Source organism: Molossus molossus, unplaced genomic scaffold (assembly GCF_014108415.1).
Source record: "Molossus molossus isolate mMolMol1 unplaced genomic scaffold, mMolMol1.p scaffold_m16_p_2, whole genome shotgun sequence".
In the NCBI taxonomy this organism is placed as follows: Eukaryota; Metazoa; Chordata; class Mammalia; order Chiroptera; family Molossidae; genus Molossus; species Molossus molossus.
The window spans coordinates 135,950,981-135,970,065 of record NW_023425355.1 but is presented as its reverse complement, the minus strand read 5'-3'; the positions used below and the strand labels follow the sequence as shown (position 1 = coordinate 135,970,065).

The following is a 19,085-nucleotide window of genomic DNA, read 5'->3' as shown; positions in this document are numbered from 1 at the left end:
TTAGGGTTGTTTCTGACACCATTCAAGGGAGTATTATTATCTAGTATGACTTGTCCCTGTTCTCATAATCTGAGGACTTTCAAAATAGAAAACATTACTCATAATCACTAGAGAAGTCTTGAAATATATTGACAGATTTTATACAATTTAACTATAGATATAATCTTGAGTTTAAACAGTGTGTTGATTTGGCTTCTGCAGTCTGAGAATCTCTGTTCATCAAGTAATTTTTAGACTTGGTTTATTTTAATTAAACCTAAGCGAGGCCTCTGAGGGAGATACAAATAAATGGGCAGTGATAGTACAGGTAGAGGTACGTGTAAGATAACTCATAAGCATAGGATGGGTGTCTGAATCAGACCTATGTTGGTGAGAGGGTGGGCTCATAAAGCAGCCTTTTGTGAATTGCCAGTGCTTTGGCTATATTTGAGGGAAGCAGGTGTGCCAGGAGGCATAAGGTGAGGCTTGAGGAGGTAGATGAGACCACAGGTAAAGGAATTTGAAACATGGGAGAAAATAAGAAAATCACACATTGTTCGAGTTGTCTGTGCACTTGCTTTAGTATACTTTTTACAAATTCTTAACTGTTAGGAACATTTTTAATGATGGGACCTAAGAACAAATGTACGCTGCAGTAATCCATCCTCTATGCCTATGATTTTCTTGGACAGCAGCTGACCCTACAGCAGTTGGTTATTGTCAAGAACTTAAATTAGTACCTTAACAAGAGGAAAATAAACTAGAGCCAGACACACCTTTGAAGGTTTCCTTGATCATTGAATAGGTGGCTCTGCTGAGTTTCTGTGTTATTATCTAAAGATTAAGACTGGAGAGGTTTATGCTTGCTTTAGATCAATCCCCAGGTGCATTCTATGGCATAAAGGACAGAGTATCACCACCACCATCATCATCATCAGGAAACAGAAAGCAGTGCTGCCGAGATGGCTGACCAGTAACCAGTAGCTTTCAAATTAATCCAGCCGTTACCAACTATTTTTCTAACTAAAAAACTATATAGTAACTTCATTATAAGCAGAAGTTGAAAAATTACAAAGTTCTTTGTTATTTTAAACAAGTGTTTTCCCTCTAAAATCTGTTTCAAGGTTTCTTTTTCTGTGTCGATTTAGGTATTTTCTTAAGGGACCTTTCCCACCAAAATAAAACGGAACTTTGATTTAAAAAAAAAAAAGTATTGCTGTTAAATCAGATGCTGTTTAAATTATTTTTCAGTTGTCAAAAATAATCATGCCATTTGCAGTTTCCACTGCCAAATAATAAAATTCTGACATCTGTATTTCAGTTTATCCTTTTTATTTCTGTTCTACTCATGGTGATTATTGACAACTACAGTTTAGTAGGAACAAATGGAAAAATCACCTCTTTGTTTCAGATAATCTGTCATATCTGAGATCTCTGCTGGTAAGAGGCAGAGCTGCTATCAGAACTCCAGTCTTCTGACCCCCAGGTCTGGGATTCTTGCTCTGGCCCTGTGTTTTTTTCGGTGGAAGGTGACCATCATACCATTCCATCAGTGGCAGTGCCTAACGATTAACAAGTCTCAAGAGGGCAAGGAGAAAGATGCTTTAAGGGTAGGGGGTTGTAACAGATGCAGGATCACAGGAGCTGAAACAAAATAGAACTTTCTTTCTCACATACAAATACAAAGGTGGGAAGTACAACGCTGATATGGTAACTCCACAACCGTAGGAGTCCTAGGTTGCTTCTGCCTTTCTGCTTACCACCGCTGAGAGCTGAGATGTGGCCCTTGTCCTCATGGTCAAGATAGAACTCCAGCTATCACATCCCATTGACCAGGACTTAGTTGCATGGCCACACTAGCTGCAAGGCAGAGGGAAAATCTACTCCTTATTCTGGGCACCAATGCATCCACTTACAAATTGTATTACTTTGGAATGAGAGAAGAATGGATTCCTCTCTGTCACTGAGGGGTTTAGAGTCCAATATGAAATTAGACAATTGATTTTCTCTATTACAAAGTCCTTTTATTCCTCTTGTGCATTTGGGAGCTCCTATGCATTTGTTAATTGAAAAAGGTAATTCAAGTGGAGAATCATTTAAAAAATAGTGTATACATACTTTAAACATTTTATTTTAACTTAAAACAAATAAATACAGATTTACCATTCTTCAGAGGTAGGGTCAAGGCCTTTTGAGTACTGATCTTCTGATTGGTGTTCTGATGGGTCTTTCTTGCATATATCATACCCATAATGCATCAACTGTGATATCCCGTGCCAGCTTCTTTAAAATGAGGCAAAAGCTTAAAAGCATCACAAAGCAACGTCAGTGCAGAGTCCTGATCACCCCCCCTCACCATCTTTGCCAGTGTTTTGTGATTATTATACTCACATTTGATAAGAGGGCAGTATGTTTGGTGGCTTTCCTTTATTAGTCCTTTCCAGAGCATGAAATGTAATTTTCTTACAAACAGTAACTCTTTTTTAAAAACATCATTTCATTGGTTTATGTGATATTTAGTTATAAAATAACAAGTGCATCTGTTATAAATAGGTATGGCTATGTTGTAAACAAAAACTGACTATATGTAGCCCTGGCCAGTTTGGCTCAGCGGTTGAAGCATTGGCCTGCGGACCAGAGAGTCCCGGGTTCGGTTCCCACTAGGGGCACATACAAAAAAAACCAAAAAAACAAAAAAACTGACTGTATGTATACCACTTGCTGGTGAGAACAAAGTTGTCATGTATGAGAGCAGCAGCCTTCTAACTTTTTGGTCTCAGGACTGCTTTACATTTCTAAATGTTATTGGGAATCTTAAAAGCTTTTCATTTATGCGAGTTTTATCTATTACTATTTCTCAGATTAGAAGTCAAAACTGAACAATATAAAAACAGTTAAGTCATTTAAATAACAATACTATTAACATAAATACATGTATGTCAGTCATTCTTTCAAGTAAAAAATGGTGTTCCACAAGAGAATTGGCTTGTTCAGTTTGCAATGCCATTGCCCATGTACTCTTCCTCAAGACAAACGTCATACTTTGATGTGCAGCAGCAAGAAATACTTTATGTATATTCCTCATTTCATCATGTAGATTCCTAAAAACATGTACTCAAGAAATGAAATTTAATAAAAGTCATAATTTTTACTGCTTCATCAAAGACATCCTTAACTAAAACTGGTTTGTTTTTATTTTAACTGCAAGGGTGTGGCATTGAAGAATCCAAAGTCTTGATTCATACTAAAGTGCCACCAATTTATCCATTGTTGCCTTGTGCCATAAGTGTAAATGCCCTCAAAATGAAAAAGGCCGAGTGTTATTATGACTATAGTTTTGACTCCATGGGCCCTCTGCATGGTTTGAGAACTGTTGTCCTGGTCATCTACAGACAGTAAACTCGAATGGTTCTGTGGGCCTTTGTCTTGTGCTTTACCTAGAGAATGGAGAATATTTAGTTAATCTGGAAATTCAGTAAGACTGGTTAAGTGGAGTTTGTACTTAAAAAAAAAAATTTCCATGAATTTTAGAATGGCCACTCCAGGCTGACATTTTTCAATATTGATTTGTTTAGAGTCTGAATTTTTATTTCAGCAACCTTTTCTAGCCTGTTTTAATTTTTATACTGATTGTATTGATCACTGCTAATCTTAGGGATTGTTTCTTTTAAGAATATTTTCCAGGTCTACCAGAAATATTTTCAAGGCTTGGTTTTATTGCAGAGTTGTATTTAAAGATGCACAATGAACTGTTTAAATGACTCCCCCCACCCCAATTTATATATTACATTGTCTTATCTCTACTTTGTATTGCCTTTCCTTTGAAAACTACTAACATGATGCCAGAAAGGTTTTAAGGAGAGTGAAAAGTACACAGGGTTATTATTTGGGACAGCACTGGGGAGTAGGAAATTCTCTTTAAAAAGAACCTTGATTTAATACAACATCCTACTTCAATATGAAAAAGGTTATAGATGAAAAGCAAAACAATTTAAAAGTGCAGGCTGTGTATTGGATGAATTATCATCCAAGATGCTTTTTTAAATTGTTAATACATGGCTTATGGGCCTACATAATTTTAGAGATTAATGGCTCCCTATTTAATTTTTAGAATATGCTTGAATTGCTGGAAGAAATGCCAAATGGAGTTCCACCTGAAAAAGTAAAAAGTTATATCTATCAGCTGATCAAAGCTATTCACTGGTGCCATAAGAATGATATCGTTCATAGGGGTAAGTATGGAATTTTTGAAATAGAAAATATTAAAGAAAACATCAAATAAAGTTAACAATAAAAAATTTCACATAGTGCTCTCATAATTATATTTCCATAGACATGGCATTCCATTTAAATTAAATACATTTTGAAAGTACAGGATACGAGGCATCGTTTGCCTTCCAAGTTTCCTTTTATATTACAAAAAGGGTGGATAGCAAATTTACTTGGATATTATGGTGAGATCTCTGTTTGTAAAGCCATATTCACTCTCAAGTATAGAAACACCTAATGTTATAAAGAACTCAACAGATGTGAACTCTGGAGCTTACTGGGTAGGGAGAGAGACCCTCTCCATTGCCTTTGGTCCTGCAGGTAGACCAGGTAATGTGAAACAAACCCCAAATGAGGCTTTAGAGATAGTCCCCTAAGTCATTGACACCATCTCCCAACCCCACTACCACTGCCTTGACAGTCATTGCTCATTCCCTTGGAGACCAAGATCTCCATGTGTATTTTCACCTCCTAATTTTCCCTACCTGTTACTGAAAAGTACCCATTGTTGCAGGTTGCATGCATGATCAACCTGACATAAAGGCCATGATTATACTTCCATAAACTGTTTTATTTTGTCTTTTATTGCCATGAGGTGCATTGTTTATAGCAATAAAAAGGAAATTACTTTCTCAGCACCATCTTTAACTCTACACCATTTATCTTCTGATAATCTCTCTTACATTCCAGTTATACAATAATGGGATGCAAATTGGTACAGTAATGAAGCTAAAATATGTTTGTCTTTGAATGATCAAATAAGAGAATGCTATATTTAGTTAACCTATATAGAGACACAAAGGTACCACTTTAAAGATAGTCTTACTTGAAGAATACCTTGTTTAGACTGCCAACTATTATTTCTAGAAAGAGATAGTTGATATTTCTCTTGTATTTGACTTTCATAGCCGTTACCTTATCAAGGGTAGCATGGATAGATCTCAAAGTTAGCTGGAAATCTAGTGTCTAGGGTAAAATACCAGTCTATACTATACAGTTTGAGGGCGTTAATAAGGAACTGATTTAGCTGCATTTCCATGGTGATAACAGTAATTTAGTAAGTGTGTAGTAAATCAATGGCTGGGAATTAGCAATAGAAGCCATGATGCTGAACTCTACAAAGTTCATTTCTACCCCTTCCCTTTCTCCATTTCCACCTCTACCATATGATATAGATAATAAGTACTCCAAAAATGCAGTTGTGAGGCGCCTCCCAAGGGGGGAATTAAACTGCATTTTCTGTGTATTTCTACTCAACTCCCACCACATCTTCAAAAGATCCGTGAAAAAATGAGAAATCTTGACTCATTTAATATAGCTTTAGCATTAGAGATTTTTAATGTTAACCACATAGAAAAGCTAAAGATACACATAAATATAGAAATTACATAGAAAATGTACCCTGTATGTATTTTTTCCCTCCAGTAAATATAATACTAGGTTACTTGCTCTTATGTGTGCTTATAAGGTATCTTGTAAGTGTAAACATTTCATATTCTGTCTCTGAAAATTTGTATTATTAGTGTTCTATAAAGTAAAAATAGTTCCTTAAAATGTGGTAGCTTGGAATCAATCATTCTTAAATTCCTTTCAGAAATGCATTTAATGCCCTTAAGATATAAGGGGAAAATATTTTTGAAATTTGAAATTGTAGTCTGCATGCTCCTCAAAAAGAAATTAATTGAAACGTTTATGTACCAGCATAAAATGTATTACTCTGCTTTTCACTGCCACAGGTTTCTATTCAGACCACTCTGGATATTTCTAGTTAGGTGCTGTTATAGTGATCTAATGGTGTCAATCAGCAGTACGGGGGACGTTTTTTTTAATAATTGTTTTTTAATCTTGATGCTTCAGATATCAAGCCAGAAAATCTGTTAATCAGCCACAATGATGTTTTGAAACTGTGTGACTTCGGTAAGTTGAAAAGAAATTGAGCCCTTTAAGGACAGTAGTCCTCCCTTATCTGCAGTTTCACTTTCTGTGGTTTCAGTTACCCACAGTCAGCTGAGGTCTGAAAATATTAAATGGAAAATTCCAGAAATAACAAATTCATAAGTTTAAGTTATTCTGAGTAGCGTGATGAAATCACACTTTCCTGCTCTATCTCGCCTGGGATGTGAATCACAGTGTCTGTCTCAGTTATCAGATTGACTGTCTCAGTACACCAGTGCTTGTGTTCAAGTAACCCTTTTTTTACTTAATAATGGCCCCAAAGTGCAAGAAAAGCTGTAAAATGCTTATTTTAAGTGAAAAGGTATGGATATATAGGGAAAAAACAGCACATACAGGTTCGGTATTATCTGTGGTTTCAGGCACCCACTGGGGGGTTGGTTGGTCTTGGAATATAATCCCTATGATAAGGGGGGACCATTATACAAAATTAATATAACACGTAGGTAGTTTTTACAAGCATATTAAAAGATTTTTTTTTTTTTTTATGTTTTGACTTAAAGTAGCAGAGGAACATTCTATTTGGTTGTATGTTGAAAAATTGATTGGAGGAAGAATACTACTCTCCCTTTGGTTTACATAGTGTTGTCTACTGTTTTTAAAAATTCATCATGCAGTAGTTATTTAATGAGAATTCAACGCAAATACATGCATGTGCATATATTCATAAGTCCGGCAGTTAATGACCCCTGAAAGGGAGTTCTCTAGGAAATACCACTGTGGCCTTCCGGTTTGAGTAGGATTAAAATTTTTAAAAACTATTTTAAATGTTGGTAGAAATTGTTGGAGGCATAATTATAAACACTGAAAATATGCCTATGTAAATACACGTGTGTGTAGTGTAAATGCAAAAGTTATGTATCTGTAAGATCAAAAGACATTTTTAGAACAATTCTGATATTCTCTTTAAATGTTCAGTGAATGATATTAGTGATTGATGTGTGATACTCCAGCTCCTGGTTGAGTGTATAAGGAAGTTTTTGAGTTGTAGTCTCTTCTAGTAGAAAATTGTATGCTATTTCCCATGTATTAAACACTATTAAACATTTAAATTGAACTAATTCAGAAAAGTTTTAAAAATATAAGGTATTGTCATGAGTCACTTTTGTAAATTGTACTTTTGTCTAATCCATATGTTGAAAAATAACTTGACTTTTTTAAATGTTATTTTTTCAGATATTCAAATAAAATCACATACAATGTAAACCTCTACATATAAATGAGAAGACATTTCTTTCTGTAAATAAAAGTTAGATGAGTACTTGGGAGATGGAGTGCATAAGTGAGACATGAAAACATTCCAAGAATTCACTTTAGAATGACTGACTTTGTCTACTGTAGCAATTGGAAGCATGTGTAGCTGTTTTTACCTAGTGTTTTTAAAGAATTTGAATATTTTGAACCTGCTTGCTTGAGAAAAATGTTTTACAGAACTTAATTTTCTTCATACTTTATGATAAGGAAGATTTCAGAGAAGAGTCCTGCTGTATCCTAATCATCATTAGAAGAGCTTAGGAGAATAAAAAGAAAATACTGAACACTGTATTTAAAAGATTTTGATCATGGCATTTTTAGCATTTCCTTAGCATTATGATTTTCAGGAATAATATCTGTTTTTTTACTTCCTATCCATAATTGTAATAACCACCAAGTACTGAGACTGTGCGCTTCATAGAACCTTTACTGTGCATCCATGAACTATGGAGTTGGTGATCTGTTTAAACTCTAGAGTAACTGAAATTTGTAAAGCAAGTTACAAAAGATGCCTGTAGAATGGTTAGTAATAGGAAAAGAGTATTTCTGGTCTAGCATCATTTGTAGAAAAAAACATTTTTTTATGGGCCGGAAGTTCTTCATGGCAGCACCACTGCCCTGGGCATCCCCTATGAAGACTTCCCGATTGCTTTCCCTCCCCGAGTTTGTAGTTTCTTTGTTTAGCTGGAAGAACCCCATTTAAAAATATGAATATTTCTTCAAAATATGTTTTACAAAGAAGTATTGATTAACTGAAGTTAGGGTTTTGTTTTTTGGTTTTTTGTTTTTGTTTTGCTGTGGTTTTTATATTTCACTGTTCCATTTTAAGAAATACTATTTTCTACTTTTCAAAACTGATACCATAATTTTAATGTTCTAGTTTTCTATCACTGTTCACAATGAATCCATATTACTTTTGGTGAGTTAGATGGATAATTAACTTACCTGCTGGTTTATTTTGTGACCCTAAAACCTCTTGAAAGTGTTTTGGGGGGAATAGTAATAGAGTCTATAAGGTAATTAAGATGCCTCTAATATGGTTCTCAGTCACTTTAGGAGATAAACATAATTTAGGCCAGCTTTGTTTCCATTATTGCCAGCCGTTACTTGTTTATATAATGGCTAGAGCTGACAGCAACAGTAGATATACTAGTAACATGAACGTCCCACATTGCAGAATGTAATGACTGCAGTGACACACTATTTAGCTTTGGCTTCTGGCTTTTGTGGGACTTTATTTTGTTTCTAAGATTTGTATTTATTGGGGAAACTATTTTAAAATGTGTTCTGAATGCTTATTAAAGCATGTGATGATTTTAAAAACAGATTTCTTTAGCATGGGGGAGACTTTTTTATTTAATGAATACATATTTTTAATTGGCATATGAACAGTGGACTAACCTTTTAAAATAGCAAGGACACTATTAATGAACAGCCCATCAATACTAGTCATTATGTTCTTTTGATGTTCCTTTAAAATATTTCTAGCACTGAAATATTTGGCCAACATGAAATTATTATTTCTTTTTCAAAGTTACACCTTTGGGCTTTGCTATCTTTCAGGTTTTGCTCGGAATCTATCAGAAGGCAACAATGCTAATTATACAGAATATGTGGCCACCAGGTGGTATCGGTCCCCAGAACTCTTACTTGGGTGAGTTACCTTCCCCAAATAGAATATTTGCACATCTGCTGATCCTTTATTATTAGCTCTTGGATCATCTATGGAAAATAATGTCAGTTAATTAAATACCAGTTACCTATTCTAGTGTAACAAACCACCCCAAAATTTAATGGCATAAAACAAAACACCATTTTATTTGCTCACAGTTCTAAGTGCCAGTGATTTGGAGGTCAGCAATTCGAGTTCAGCTGGATGGTTCTGCTAGTCTCAACTACAGTTGCTCATGTAGCTATCTATAGTCAGTCTGCAGGTCATCTGGAGGTGGTTGGTTTATGGGGCCTTAGCTGGGACCGAGCATCTCCATCCCATGGGGACTCATCCTCTAGTAGGCTAGTCCAAGTTTCTTTGTGTGATAACAGAACTCCCTGCAGCATTAGGACAAGCCCCAAACCAAAAGTTGTTTTCAAGCCTCTGTTTGCATGTCTTTTGCCTCATTGGCCAAAGCATATTATATGGCCAAGTTCTGATTCCAGGGATGGAAAAATAAACTCCAGCTCTTGATGGGAGGAGTGGCAGGGTCACATTACAAAGTGGGAGATGTGTGGAAATCGGAGGAGTTAACTGCTGTCATCTTTGTTAATAATCTTTTGCAGTACGAACGTGGATGTCCACAGAGGTTGTTTTTGCCTGTTTCTTCGTATCCCTCTGTCTGGACTCAAATGGGATGCATAGTACATTTTCTTTTGAGGGAGATTGTAATTTAGATTTACTAAACAGTGTTTGCCAAAGAAGAAATGTGAATAAATTAGATCATTCATAGAACCTCACCTGAGGATTCAAGTGTGGTAGAAGGACTCATGATGGTCTCAACAAGATAATTCTGAGGACAGCCTTATTGCAAAACTTCAGGGACTATTTGCTGCCTAATAATACCTGTCAGAAAATTGTGGTTAGGTTTGGAAGCTACCAGAAGTAGAAGGGGACTCCAGCTTATTTGATTCAACATGAATATTGCTAATTAATAATTGCAAGTACTAGTTGAAGAACCATATTATTTGTGTAAAAATTCCATTGATATCAGTTGATATTTGGTTAAGATTAAGAATTTATATTTCTGTACATTCTCAAAACTTTGTCTTTGACATTCAAAATAGTTCCAGCTGTATAAATTATTCAAACCGGTTTACAGAACAGAAATTATGCATAGTGGGTATATGGAGATTTTCTGGGTATGTGGAGATTTTTCATAAGTTTCTCCATCTAGCACATGTTTACTCTGTCGTAGATGTTAAAGAAAAATTGGGCCCTGGCCACTTTGGCTCAGCAGTTAGAGTGTCGGCCTGCGGTCCAGAGCGACCCGGGTTCGGTTCCCACTAAGGGCACGTACCTCGGTTGCAGTTTGTCCCTGGCCCTGGTTGGGTCGTGCGGGAGGCAGCCACTTGATGTGTCCCTTTCACGTCGATGTTTCTCTCTCTCTCTCTTCCTCTCTCTCCTTCCCACTCTATCTGAACAAAAAATGGAAAAATGTCCTTGGGTGAGGATAAAAAAAAAAATCAGTACCCTTCCCTCTCCAGCAAGCTACCAAAAAGACAGTCTACATGAAGTTTTCTAATATGGTTCTTAGGTTTTTGTGGGAAGGAAATGAGATAAATAAAATACTGACTTATTGTTCACTGATTTATTGTCCTAGAAACATATTCTGTACAATGTTAACAGTGCTTTAATTTCAGAGTATTTGTTAAAAGTTTTGTATTACTACTATATTATTATGGTATTCTAGAATTGTATTCTTTTTTTTTTCAGATATTTTATTTTGACTTCTCCTTCTTGAAGCTTAGATTATTTATGTTTGAAGCTAAAGAAAAGATGGTTTCTTACTTAACCTGCCATATAAAATTTGACTTAAGGCATTAGATATTGGGGTATACATATAATGCTGTTTTAATAATACCTAGATTTTTGTGTATAGCCTTCATTTATTAATTATAGTTAACACTGTTAAAGCCCTCTGGTAAACTCAAATCCTAGAAGAGAGTTAAACTGCTAAGTAATGGGAAATACTTTAAGGGAAATAGCTATCATAAAGCCCCATATATAGAATACAAATAGATTCAAGTAAATAATTCAATAGAGCTTAGCAGAATCTTAGCTATTAGAAATTATGACCATGCAGTCAGAGGTTAAATAATACTCATTGCTTGTTGTGTAAGAAGGTGGGTGGGGGCTGGGAGGAGGTAGGAAAAGAGGGTGGAAATGGGGGAACATCGGTATAGTGTCAACAATAAAAATATAATTTTTGCACTAAGTAAAAAGTTTAAAAAATAAAGTCAACCATTATAGTCAAATAAAGACTCATAAGTCAGTAGTACATTTTAGTAGACTGAACTACAAAAATAGATAAGATGTAACTTTTTGATATTTAGAGAGCTAAAGGATAATTATCTAGAACAGTGATTTTCAACCGGTGAGCCGCGAGAATTTTAAAACATGCAATACCTGACTATTTAGTCAGGGGCACTGACTCTTTTCCCTTAGTTTATCAAATAAAAAAAGACAACAGCCAACACAATAATAGCCATCCTGTGTGAATACTCTGTCTTGAACCATAAATATACAGGTCATATAATAGAGTTGCATCTTATTGGTCATGTTGCATAATAAGGTTGCGTCTGATTGGTTAATTCTTGATACAAGAAATCATTATATACAAGTATAGGCATCTGATTTTTTTAAAAAGTTACTTTGGAGCAAAAAGCATAAGTTGTTGTTGTTGTTGTTATTATTATTATTGTAAATCAGTCAAAGTTATACTTATCGTGCCGGGCCAGTGTGGCTCAGTGGATTGAGTGTTATCCCATGGACTGAGAGGTCCTGGTTCAATTCCTGGTCAGGGCACATGCCAGGGTTGCAGGCTCGATCCCCAGTGAGAGGTGTAAAGGAGGCAGCTGATCGATGTTTCAGTCTCTTTCTTCCTCTCTAAAAAAATCAATAAAATATATTTTTTTAAAAGTATAAATATTGTGTTGTAAGATCGGCAAAAAAATATATTTTTTGGTGTGTTGCAGAATTGTAGTAGTTAGTTTGTGTGTGCCATGAGTTGAAAATCACTGACCTAGAACTTAAATTTCTTGGGAGCATTTCATTCCCCAAGTGAGGTGTTATCAGGCATGTGCACTATATTAAGGTTTATTAAGCCATTCGTGTTCAAAATACACACAGATGTGAATAGATTTCAACTTAGTGTATGCTGTCTAAATTGTTACTAAACTGATGGTTTTATTAGCATAGATTTATTGACTTGGATATCCATAATTCCTTTTTTTAGCCTCCCTTTTTTCCACATGGCACTTTTTAATTCCTTAAATACATTAATGTGTTTTAAATCATCAATCTGTTCCAAATAATTTGGAAATTATTAAAATGTATTTCTTCAATTGCCAAGATAATCTCTCCATTTGCTTTTCAGAGCTCCCTATGGAAAATCTGTAGATATGTGGTCAGTGGGTTGTATTCTTGGAGAGCTTAGTGATGGACAGCCATTATTCCCTGGAGAAAGCGAAATTGACCAACTTTTCACTATTCAGAAGGTGCTAGGACCGCTTCCATCTGAGCAAATGAAGCTCTTCTACAGTAATCCTCGCTTCCATGGGCTCCGGGTAAGAGGCTTTGTGAAAACAAAAAATGGAACCAGTACAGCAGTGTTTAAATCACTGTTCATTACACAATGGAATGCTTAGCTATTCCCTTTCTCATTACAGTGTTTATAATCCCCATTATAATATTTTATTTTTGAATCTTATAAAGTGGTCTGAATATGAAAGTGGGAGCTGTTTATATATTTTTTAATTTGTACATTCCCACTTTTCAAAGTATTTGAAAGTGTGGGTATTATTATATTCTAAACTTTGGTTATCTCAGAATATTTCTTTATACAAAATATTAAGCATCTCCTGAAGATATAAAATTGTACAAATGGCTGTTGCTTATTTGAGCAAACATATTTGTAATGATTTGAGGAAGACTATGAATATTTAACATTTTGCAGATTTAAAGGTGCTGTTCTAGTGGCTATTTCTTGTTCATCTGTTGACAGTGAAACAAGTCTTCTATTCAGACTAGTATATTGTCTTGGGCAGCCTTTTCTAGACTTGTAATGTTGTATAAAACTTTTCAAAGAATATACTAAAATGAGTCTTAAAATATAAACTTTCCCCAAGTGAGGGACAATCAGCTTGCAGAAACACCTTATGGAAGTGGCCAGTTATAGGCTGCTTCTCTCTTCCATCTACCCCAAAAGCTACGTTTTTAGTCATCAACTACCCTGTTTGGGCCAGCATGCCAGTTGGTGGTAGCCATTGTGGGAACTATAAAATAAGCTTACTACCACTCCTTTTCTTCCTCTTAAGTGCATAATTCTCAAACTATGTTTTCTTGACATTTGTGAAGCACTTTGTTTCTTCCTTTGACTTTCTGGACCTCAGTTAATTTCACCTTGAAGAGCACCCCTCCTGACACGTGCGTTTCCAACACAGCACCCACTCCTGAGTGCAAAAGAAAGGAGTGAACAGAAGTGAATAGTTTCTCATCTCTTTCCTGTTTTTTCTCTCTTCCAAATCTGAGTTACCTCCAGCAAGTTTCTCTTCTTTTATTTTTGCTTTCATAAGTCAAAAATTAGCCAAATCCTGACCATAAATCAGGGTACACAGAGCTCAACAGTTATTAAGCATTTGTCATACTAGATGCTAAAGATATGACAAAATAGGTAGGACTCACTCAGCTTTAGTCTAGCAGAAGGGAAAGTCTGTTCAGACAAAGTTATTCATAATTCATGAATTTCTGTTTTGCTGAGAATATATCCAGACTTCTTCCCATAGCCTATGACACCTGATCCAGGCCCTTCTAGCTCCCTGACCTCAGCTCATACCACTCTCCATTCCCTTCCCTCTCCACACTATCACCACACTTGCTTTTCTTTCTTTTTTTTATTTTTTTTTTTATTTTCTGCATTTATCTTCAGATAGAGCAGAAGGGAGAGAGGAGGGTAAGAGAGAGAGAGAGAGAAACATCGATGTGAGAGAGACACATCGACTGGTTACCAACCACACAACCCCAACCGGGGCCAGGGACAAACTGCAACCGAGGTACGTGCCTTAGTGAGAATCAAACCCAGGACTCTGGTCCACTGCTGAGCCAAACCGACCAGGGCTCTTTTTTTGTTTTTGACTTGCATAAGCATTCCAAGGTTTATCCAACTTCATGGATTTGAGACTTGTGCCTCCTTCCAGTAAAGACACTTCCCTCGTGTGACCTTCTCATTTTGTAAATCTCAGTTCCAAGAATGCCCGCTCTCTCTGACCCCACAACATATTACCACCTCCTTTCTATTATCTTCCATAGTACCCTTTTTCCTCCATCATAGCACTTATTATATGTAATTATTTTGTTTGTTTACTTGTTAATTATTGTCTAGTTCTTAACCACTATAATATAATGCCCCAAGGGCAGAAATCTATTTTATCACTGTATTTCCAGCATCTAACACAGAGCCCAGTACATCTAGTAGGACTCAAGAAATATTTGAATGAGTGCTTAAACCAATCTGTGTTGGCAGCAGTCAAGTTCAATGATATTTCCCTTCTCTCCATCTCTAATGCTACTTTACTCTTACACCTGTTACCTGAACTGTTGACAGCTGCTCCCAAACTGATCGCTCCAACTTTCTCTCTTCACTTCAGTCTTTTCACATTGTGTTTAGAATCCTCTCCCCTCAAATGCAAATTTAATTTCATCTACTTTGTGTTTAAAAGCCCCTGCAGGATTGCTGATTACGTTTAAACTCCCTTAGTGTGTTAGTAAGAACCCCTTGCTCCTAGCCCCCAACCTCGTCTTCTCCCCTTTCCCCTCCCCTTGCCCCTACTCTGCAGCCACATTGACCTCCTCACCATTTCCTTGACATGTTGCTTCTATAGTGCTGTATTTTCATTTCTATTATGCTCCCAATGCTCACTCCACTTCCTGGAAAGCTCTTCCTCCTCTGCCCTCCCCCAGACTCATGTCAAATGTTCTCCCCACCCCTATCCCCTTAAAGCCCTTCTAGATTCTTCCAAGGGAATTAATGACTTTCCCCTTCAGTGCTCCTGTAGCACTTTGGTCATTTCTCTTGCAGCACTCATTCACTGCAGTCTCTTTTTGCAAATATGTGTCCTCACTGGACTAATGAATTCCTTGAGGAAGTGAACTATTATGTTCACCATTATATTCACAGCACACCTAGAATACTGCCTACTAGGTTGAATAGTATTAAATGATTGAATATTTGACTTCAGGATTTTAACACTAACTTCTAGAGCATCAAGCTTTTGCCTGCTGGCTGCCTGGTTCTTTGCCTGGTTGAAGAGGTTCTATGCCAGATTCTCTGAAGAGAGTATAAACAGATCTGTCATGGTACCTGGCCTTAATAACTTACAAAACTAGCTGAAGAGTTCAACTATTTGTGCGTGAAATAATTAGAAAACAATATAACTTATACTCAAGCATGATTTATAATAAAGTACCACCACATTCTTTACTACATTGTACTGTTTTCTAATACATCTCATGGTTGAGGCCATGAGAGTGTGAAATGTTCTGGAAAGTTAGAAATCATAGCTCACTGGATTCACTAGACAACAATTTATAGAGAAGTGGAAATTTGAAATGGATATTGAAGAATGAGTAGCATTTGGATTAGATAGGCCACTTGAAGGCTATCTTTTCCTCGTTTGTCTATGGTACTCTTAGTTCACAGACTTCCTCACTGAACAGTATTATCTGTAAATTACTAGAGAGTACATGATGACACTGCTTGTAAATATCCTTCAGAGAAATTGCTACTTCCATGACATTTTGATTTTTATAGACCTTAATATTTTTACATTTTAGTCTGAAAGTGTTTGTGGTGTTTCAGCTAAATCGCTTTAACCTTTTTGGAGGTTTAACAGCTTTTGAGGGACAGTCTTTATCATTTTGCTTGAGACTGTTTGCAACAGATAGCTAAGCACATTGGGTGTGTGACCAGCATCTGCTGTGAAACATGGACTCACCAATAACCAGTCTATGTTATTTGCATTTTGATTCAGTTGTGTAGAGATTGGAAAATGAACAAGATGTTGCTCTAATGGTGTTTACATTATTTTGAAAAAGTAACAATTATTCTCCCATAGTATAGGGCATAGACTCTAGAGTTATACTGTGGGGTTCAACGCCTGGCTCCTTATTTACTACTCGAATGGCCCTAGGCAAGTTTCTTGTGCCTCTTATTCCTTGCTGTGTGAAATGATGATAACAGAAGTTCCACCTGATGGGGTTGTTGTGAAGTTTAAATGTTTTATGTAGGATGGCCAGACCACATAGTAAGTGCTTGGTAAGAAGGCATTGACCGAGGAAGGAAAGGAGGGAGGGGTAAGAAAAGAAAAGAAGGGAAAGGGAAAAGAAAGGAAAGGGAAGGAAAGGAAAGAAGGCCTACTGAACTAGATGTTCAGGTAGAGTGGGAGGGAGAGAGAGGAACAGAGAGAGAGAGAAACATCGATGTGAAAGGAACACATCAAGTGGCTGCCACCCGCACGACCGACCAGGGCCGGGGACAAACCGCAACCGAGGTACATGCCCTTAGCGGGAACCGAACCCGGGTCTCTCTGGACCGCAGGCCGACGCTCTAACCGCTGAGCCAAACCGGCCAGGGCCAGTATAGTCTTTTATCACAGCAAGACAGGTATCTCTCTCTCTCTTTGGGCTAATAATTAATGCTCTGACATCCAAAGAAACCTCTGTACCTCCCTGAGGAGAGGTGCCTTGGTTTGGAAAGAGTGTAGGTTTGGACTACAGACTTGGGAGCAAAATGCTAATTCTACTGCTTTTTCATTGTGTGACTTGCCTCGAACAAGTTATTTGAACTTTCTGAGCATCACCTTCCTTGTTTCGAAAATAAAAACAATGATAATTGCTAAAATGCTTCATGTAGCATCACTTCCCTCAGAAATCAGTGTTAGGTTATTGCCTTTATGTCTGTATTAATTGAGCTCATGGCATTGCTTCTACTTCCTCTAAGTAGAAGATGCTGTCCTTCTTTTCTCCATCCTCACATTTTTCTTATCTTTCAAAACCTAGCTAAAATATTAGTTATGCAGTCTGTCTTCTCCAGCTGCAAACCACCTGGGTCTCTCCTTTCTGTGAGCTCCAAGTGGAATTTATAGCTGCATAGTGCAGTACTGATTGCTTTCCAACCTGACTGAGGAGTGCTTGAGTGCAGGGTTTAGGTCTTACCCATATTCTCTCTCCTGTCCTACCTGGCACACTGTGGGGATGAGGGTGAGGTCATAACCAATCCTCCCATCCACTCATTTAGCATGTTTAGGGATTTAAGTACTTTGAAATGTTCTCACGTTGATATAAAGGAAATCTATGTTAAAAGCAAAGTAGCCCTCCCATTGGGAGGAAGTTCATGGAATTGGGCCCTAATACCTTACCTTCACTTAGATATTGTGAAATGTGAGTTGGCAGAGGGAAGGACAGAACATCTAAATAGACTTACCTCTTCCCCCTCATTCTGTCGAAAAATACTTTTGTTAATTTACAAGCCTGCGTGCCTTCTGTTTCAACTTACATAAAGGAAGGAATTGAAAACAGGTCATTAAAAGAGTGTATAAAAGCAATAATAGAATGTGTGTTTGAATTCACTAATTCTACTTCTGTGGCCTTTCAGGAATTGACCTGTCTTTTTCTCTCTCTCTTTTTTTTTTTCTACTTCTCTAATTTTTCAGGAGTTGTTATAAGAAAAACAAGAATTGTCTATATGAGCAGAGAAATTCTGTATAAACTGTGTTATAACTGAATTCTCTATATAAGCAGACAATACTGTATAAATAAAGTTTCAAATTTTTATATTTTGGTTTGTTTTCCACGCTTCAGTATTGTCTGATAAGATTTAAGTATCTTCCACCTGTGAGGTTTCCTGTTATTTAACACCCAATTCTATTCATCTATACCTCAAATACATAGACACCAAAAATAATATCCATATGAAATAAATTTGACTTCAGTTGGCACTAGGGGAATAACTTCTGTTCGGCTACTACCTTCTTTAGTAATGATAGTGCGTGCACACGCATACCCTTCCCCCTGTGCTAACACCCTGTCATGTTGTTCTTCCAGTTTCCAGCTGTTAACCATCCTCAATCACTGGAGAGACGATATCTGGGAATTTTAAACAGTGTTTTGCTCGACTTAATGAAGGTGGGACAAGTTGATATTGTCTGTATGAAATGTTTTTTGGTTTGTGGGTTCTCTTGTGTCTTAATTGTGACCATAGTCTGCTTTTACGAATTAAATGTTGTGTTAATAGGTGTATAATGGTGAATAACGGGGGACTTATCATGTTAAAAGGCATGGAAATTATTTAAAATTGTAGCAGTGTCTGGAATTGTAGCATTCCATCTAGATACAACTGTGAGATATCTAAAATATAGTCCTAAAATGGGCAGAATAAAGACAGTCTAAATATAAATAATAAGAAATAATTAAATTTATTTTCAGCACTCAAGAGCTACTCAGGCATAAGGTTTTAAAACAAATCTTAGAATGAATGTTGAAAGAAAAGAGATTCTAACATTTTTTACATGATATTTAAGGCTTCCCGTAAGATTATTTTACCATTGAACCTAATTCTGCTCTTTTTCTAACTTGGCCTCCTCTTTCCCAGACTCAGCTCTTTCTGGGCCTGAGTGTTCTTCCTGTTGTTAGTGCCCCTGTCCAGAGGTCTTCCTGCTCTGGACTACTGAAAATATTCTCACAGTTTTTCATTTGTATTTTTCTTCCCCCGTAGATAGAGTCAACCTCTTGAGTGAGAATTTTTCTTTTCATATTTCTCCTTCTTTCATTATAGCCAGCCAATGCATAAGCAAGTGCTGTGTTTTTTTGTGGGTTTTTTTTTGTTGTTTTTTTGTTTTGTTTTTTTTTTGACAGTAGACCT

At 36.5% G+C, this 19,085-nt stretch overlaps 1 protein-coding gene across 5 annotated transcripts in view; it reads left to right on the top strand.

Annotated features, from left to right (window-relative positions):
- Window positions 1-19,085, top strand: part of CDKL5 (cyclin dependent kinase like 5) — a 179,781-nt gene that overhangs the window by 124,321 nt on the left and 36,375 nt on the right. For all 5 annotated transcript variants that reach the window (XM_036270966.1, XM_036270962.1, XM_036270965.1 and 2 more), the window contains exons 6-10: window positions 4,091-4,211; window positions 6,106-6,165; window positions 9,019-9,109; window positions 12,546-12,735; window positions 18,269-18,349. In XM_036270966.1, the coding sequence (XP_036126859.1) occupies window positions 4,091-4,211; window positions 6,106-6,165; window positions 9,019-9,109; window positions 12,546-12,735; window positions 18,269-18,349 (543 nt within the window). The remainder of the gene's footprint in view (window positions 1-4,090; window positions 4,212-6,105; window positions 6,166-9,018; window positions 9,110-12,545; window positions 12,736-18,268; window positions 18,350-19,085) is intronic.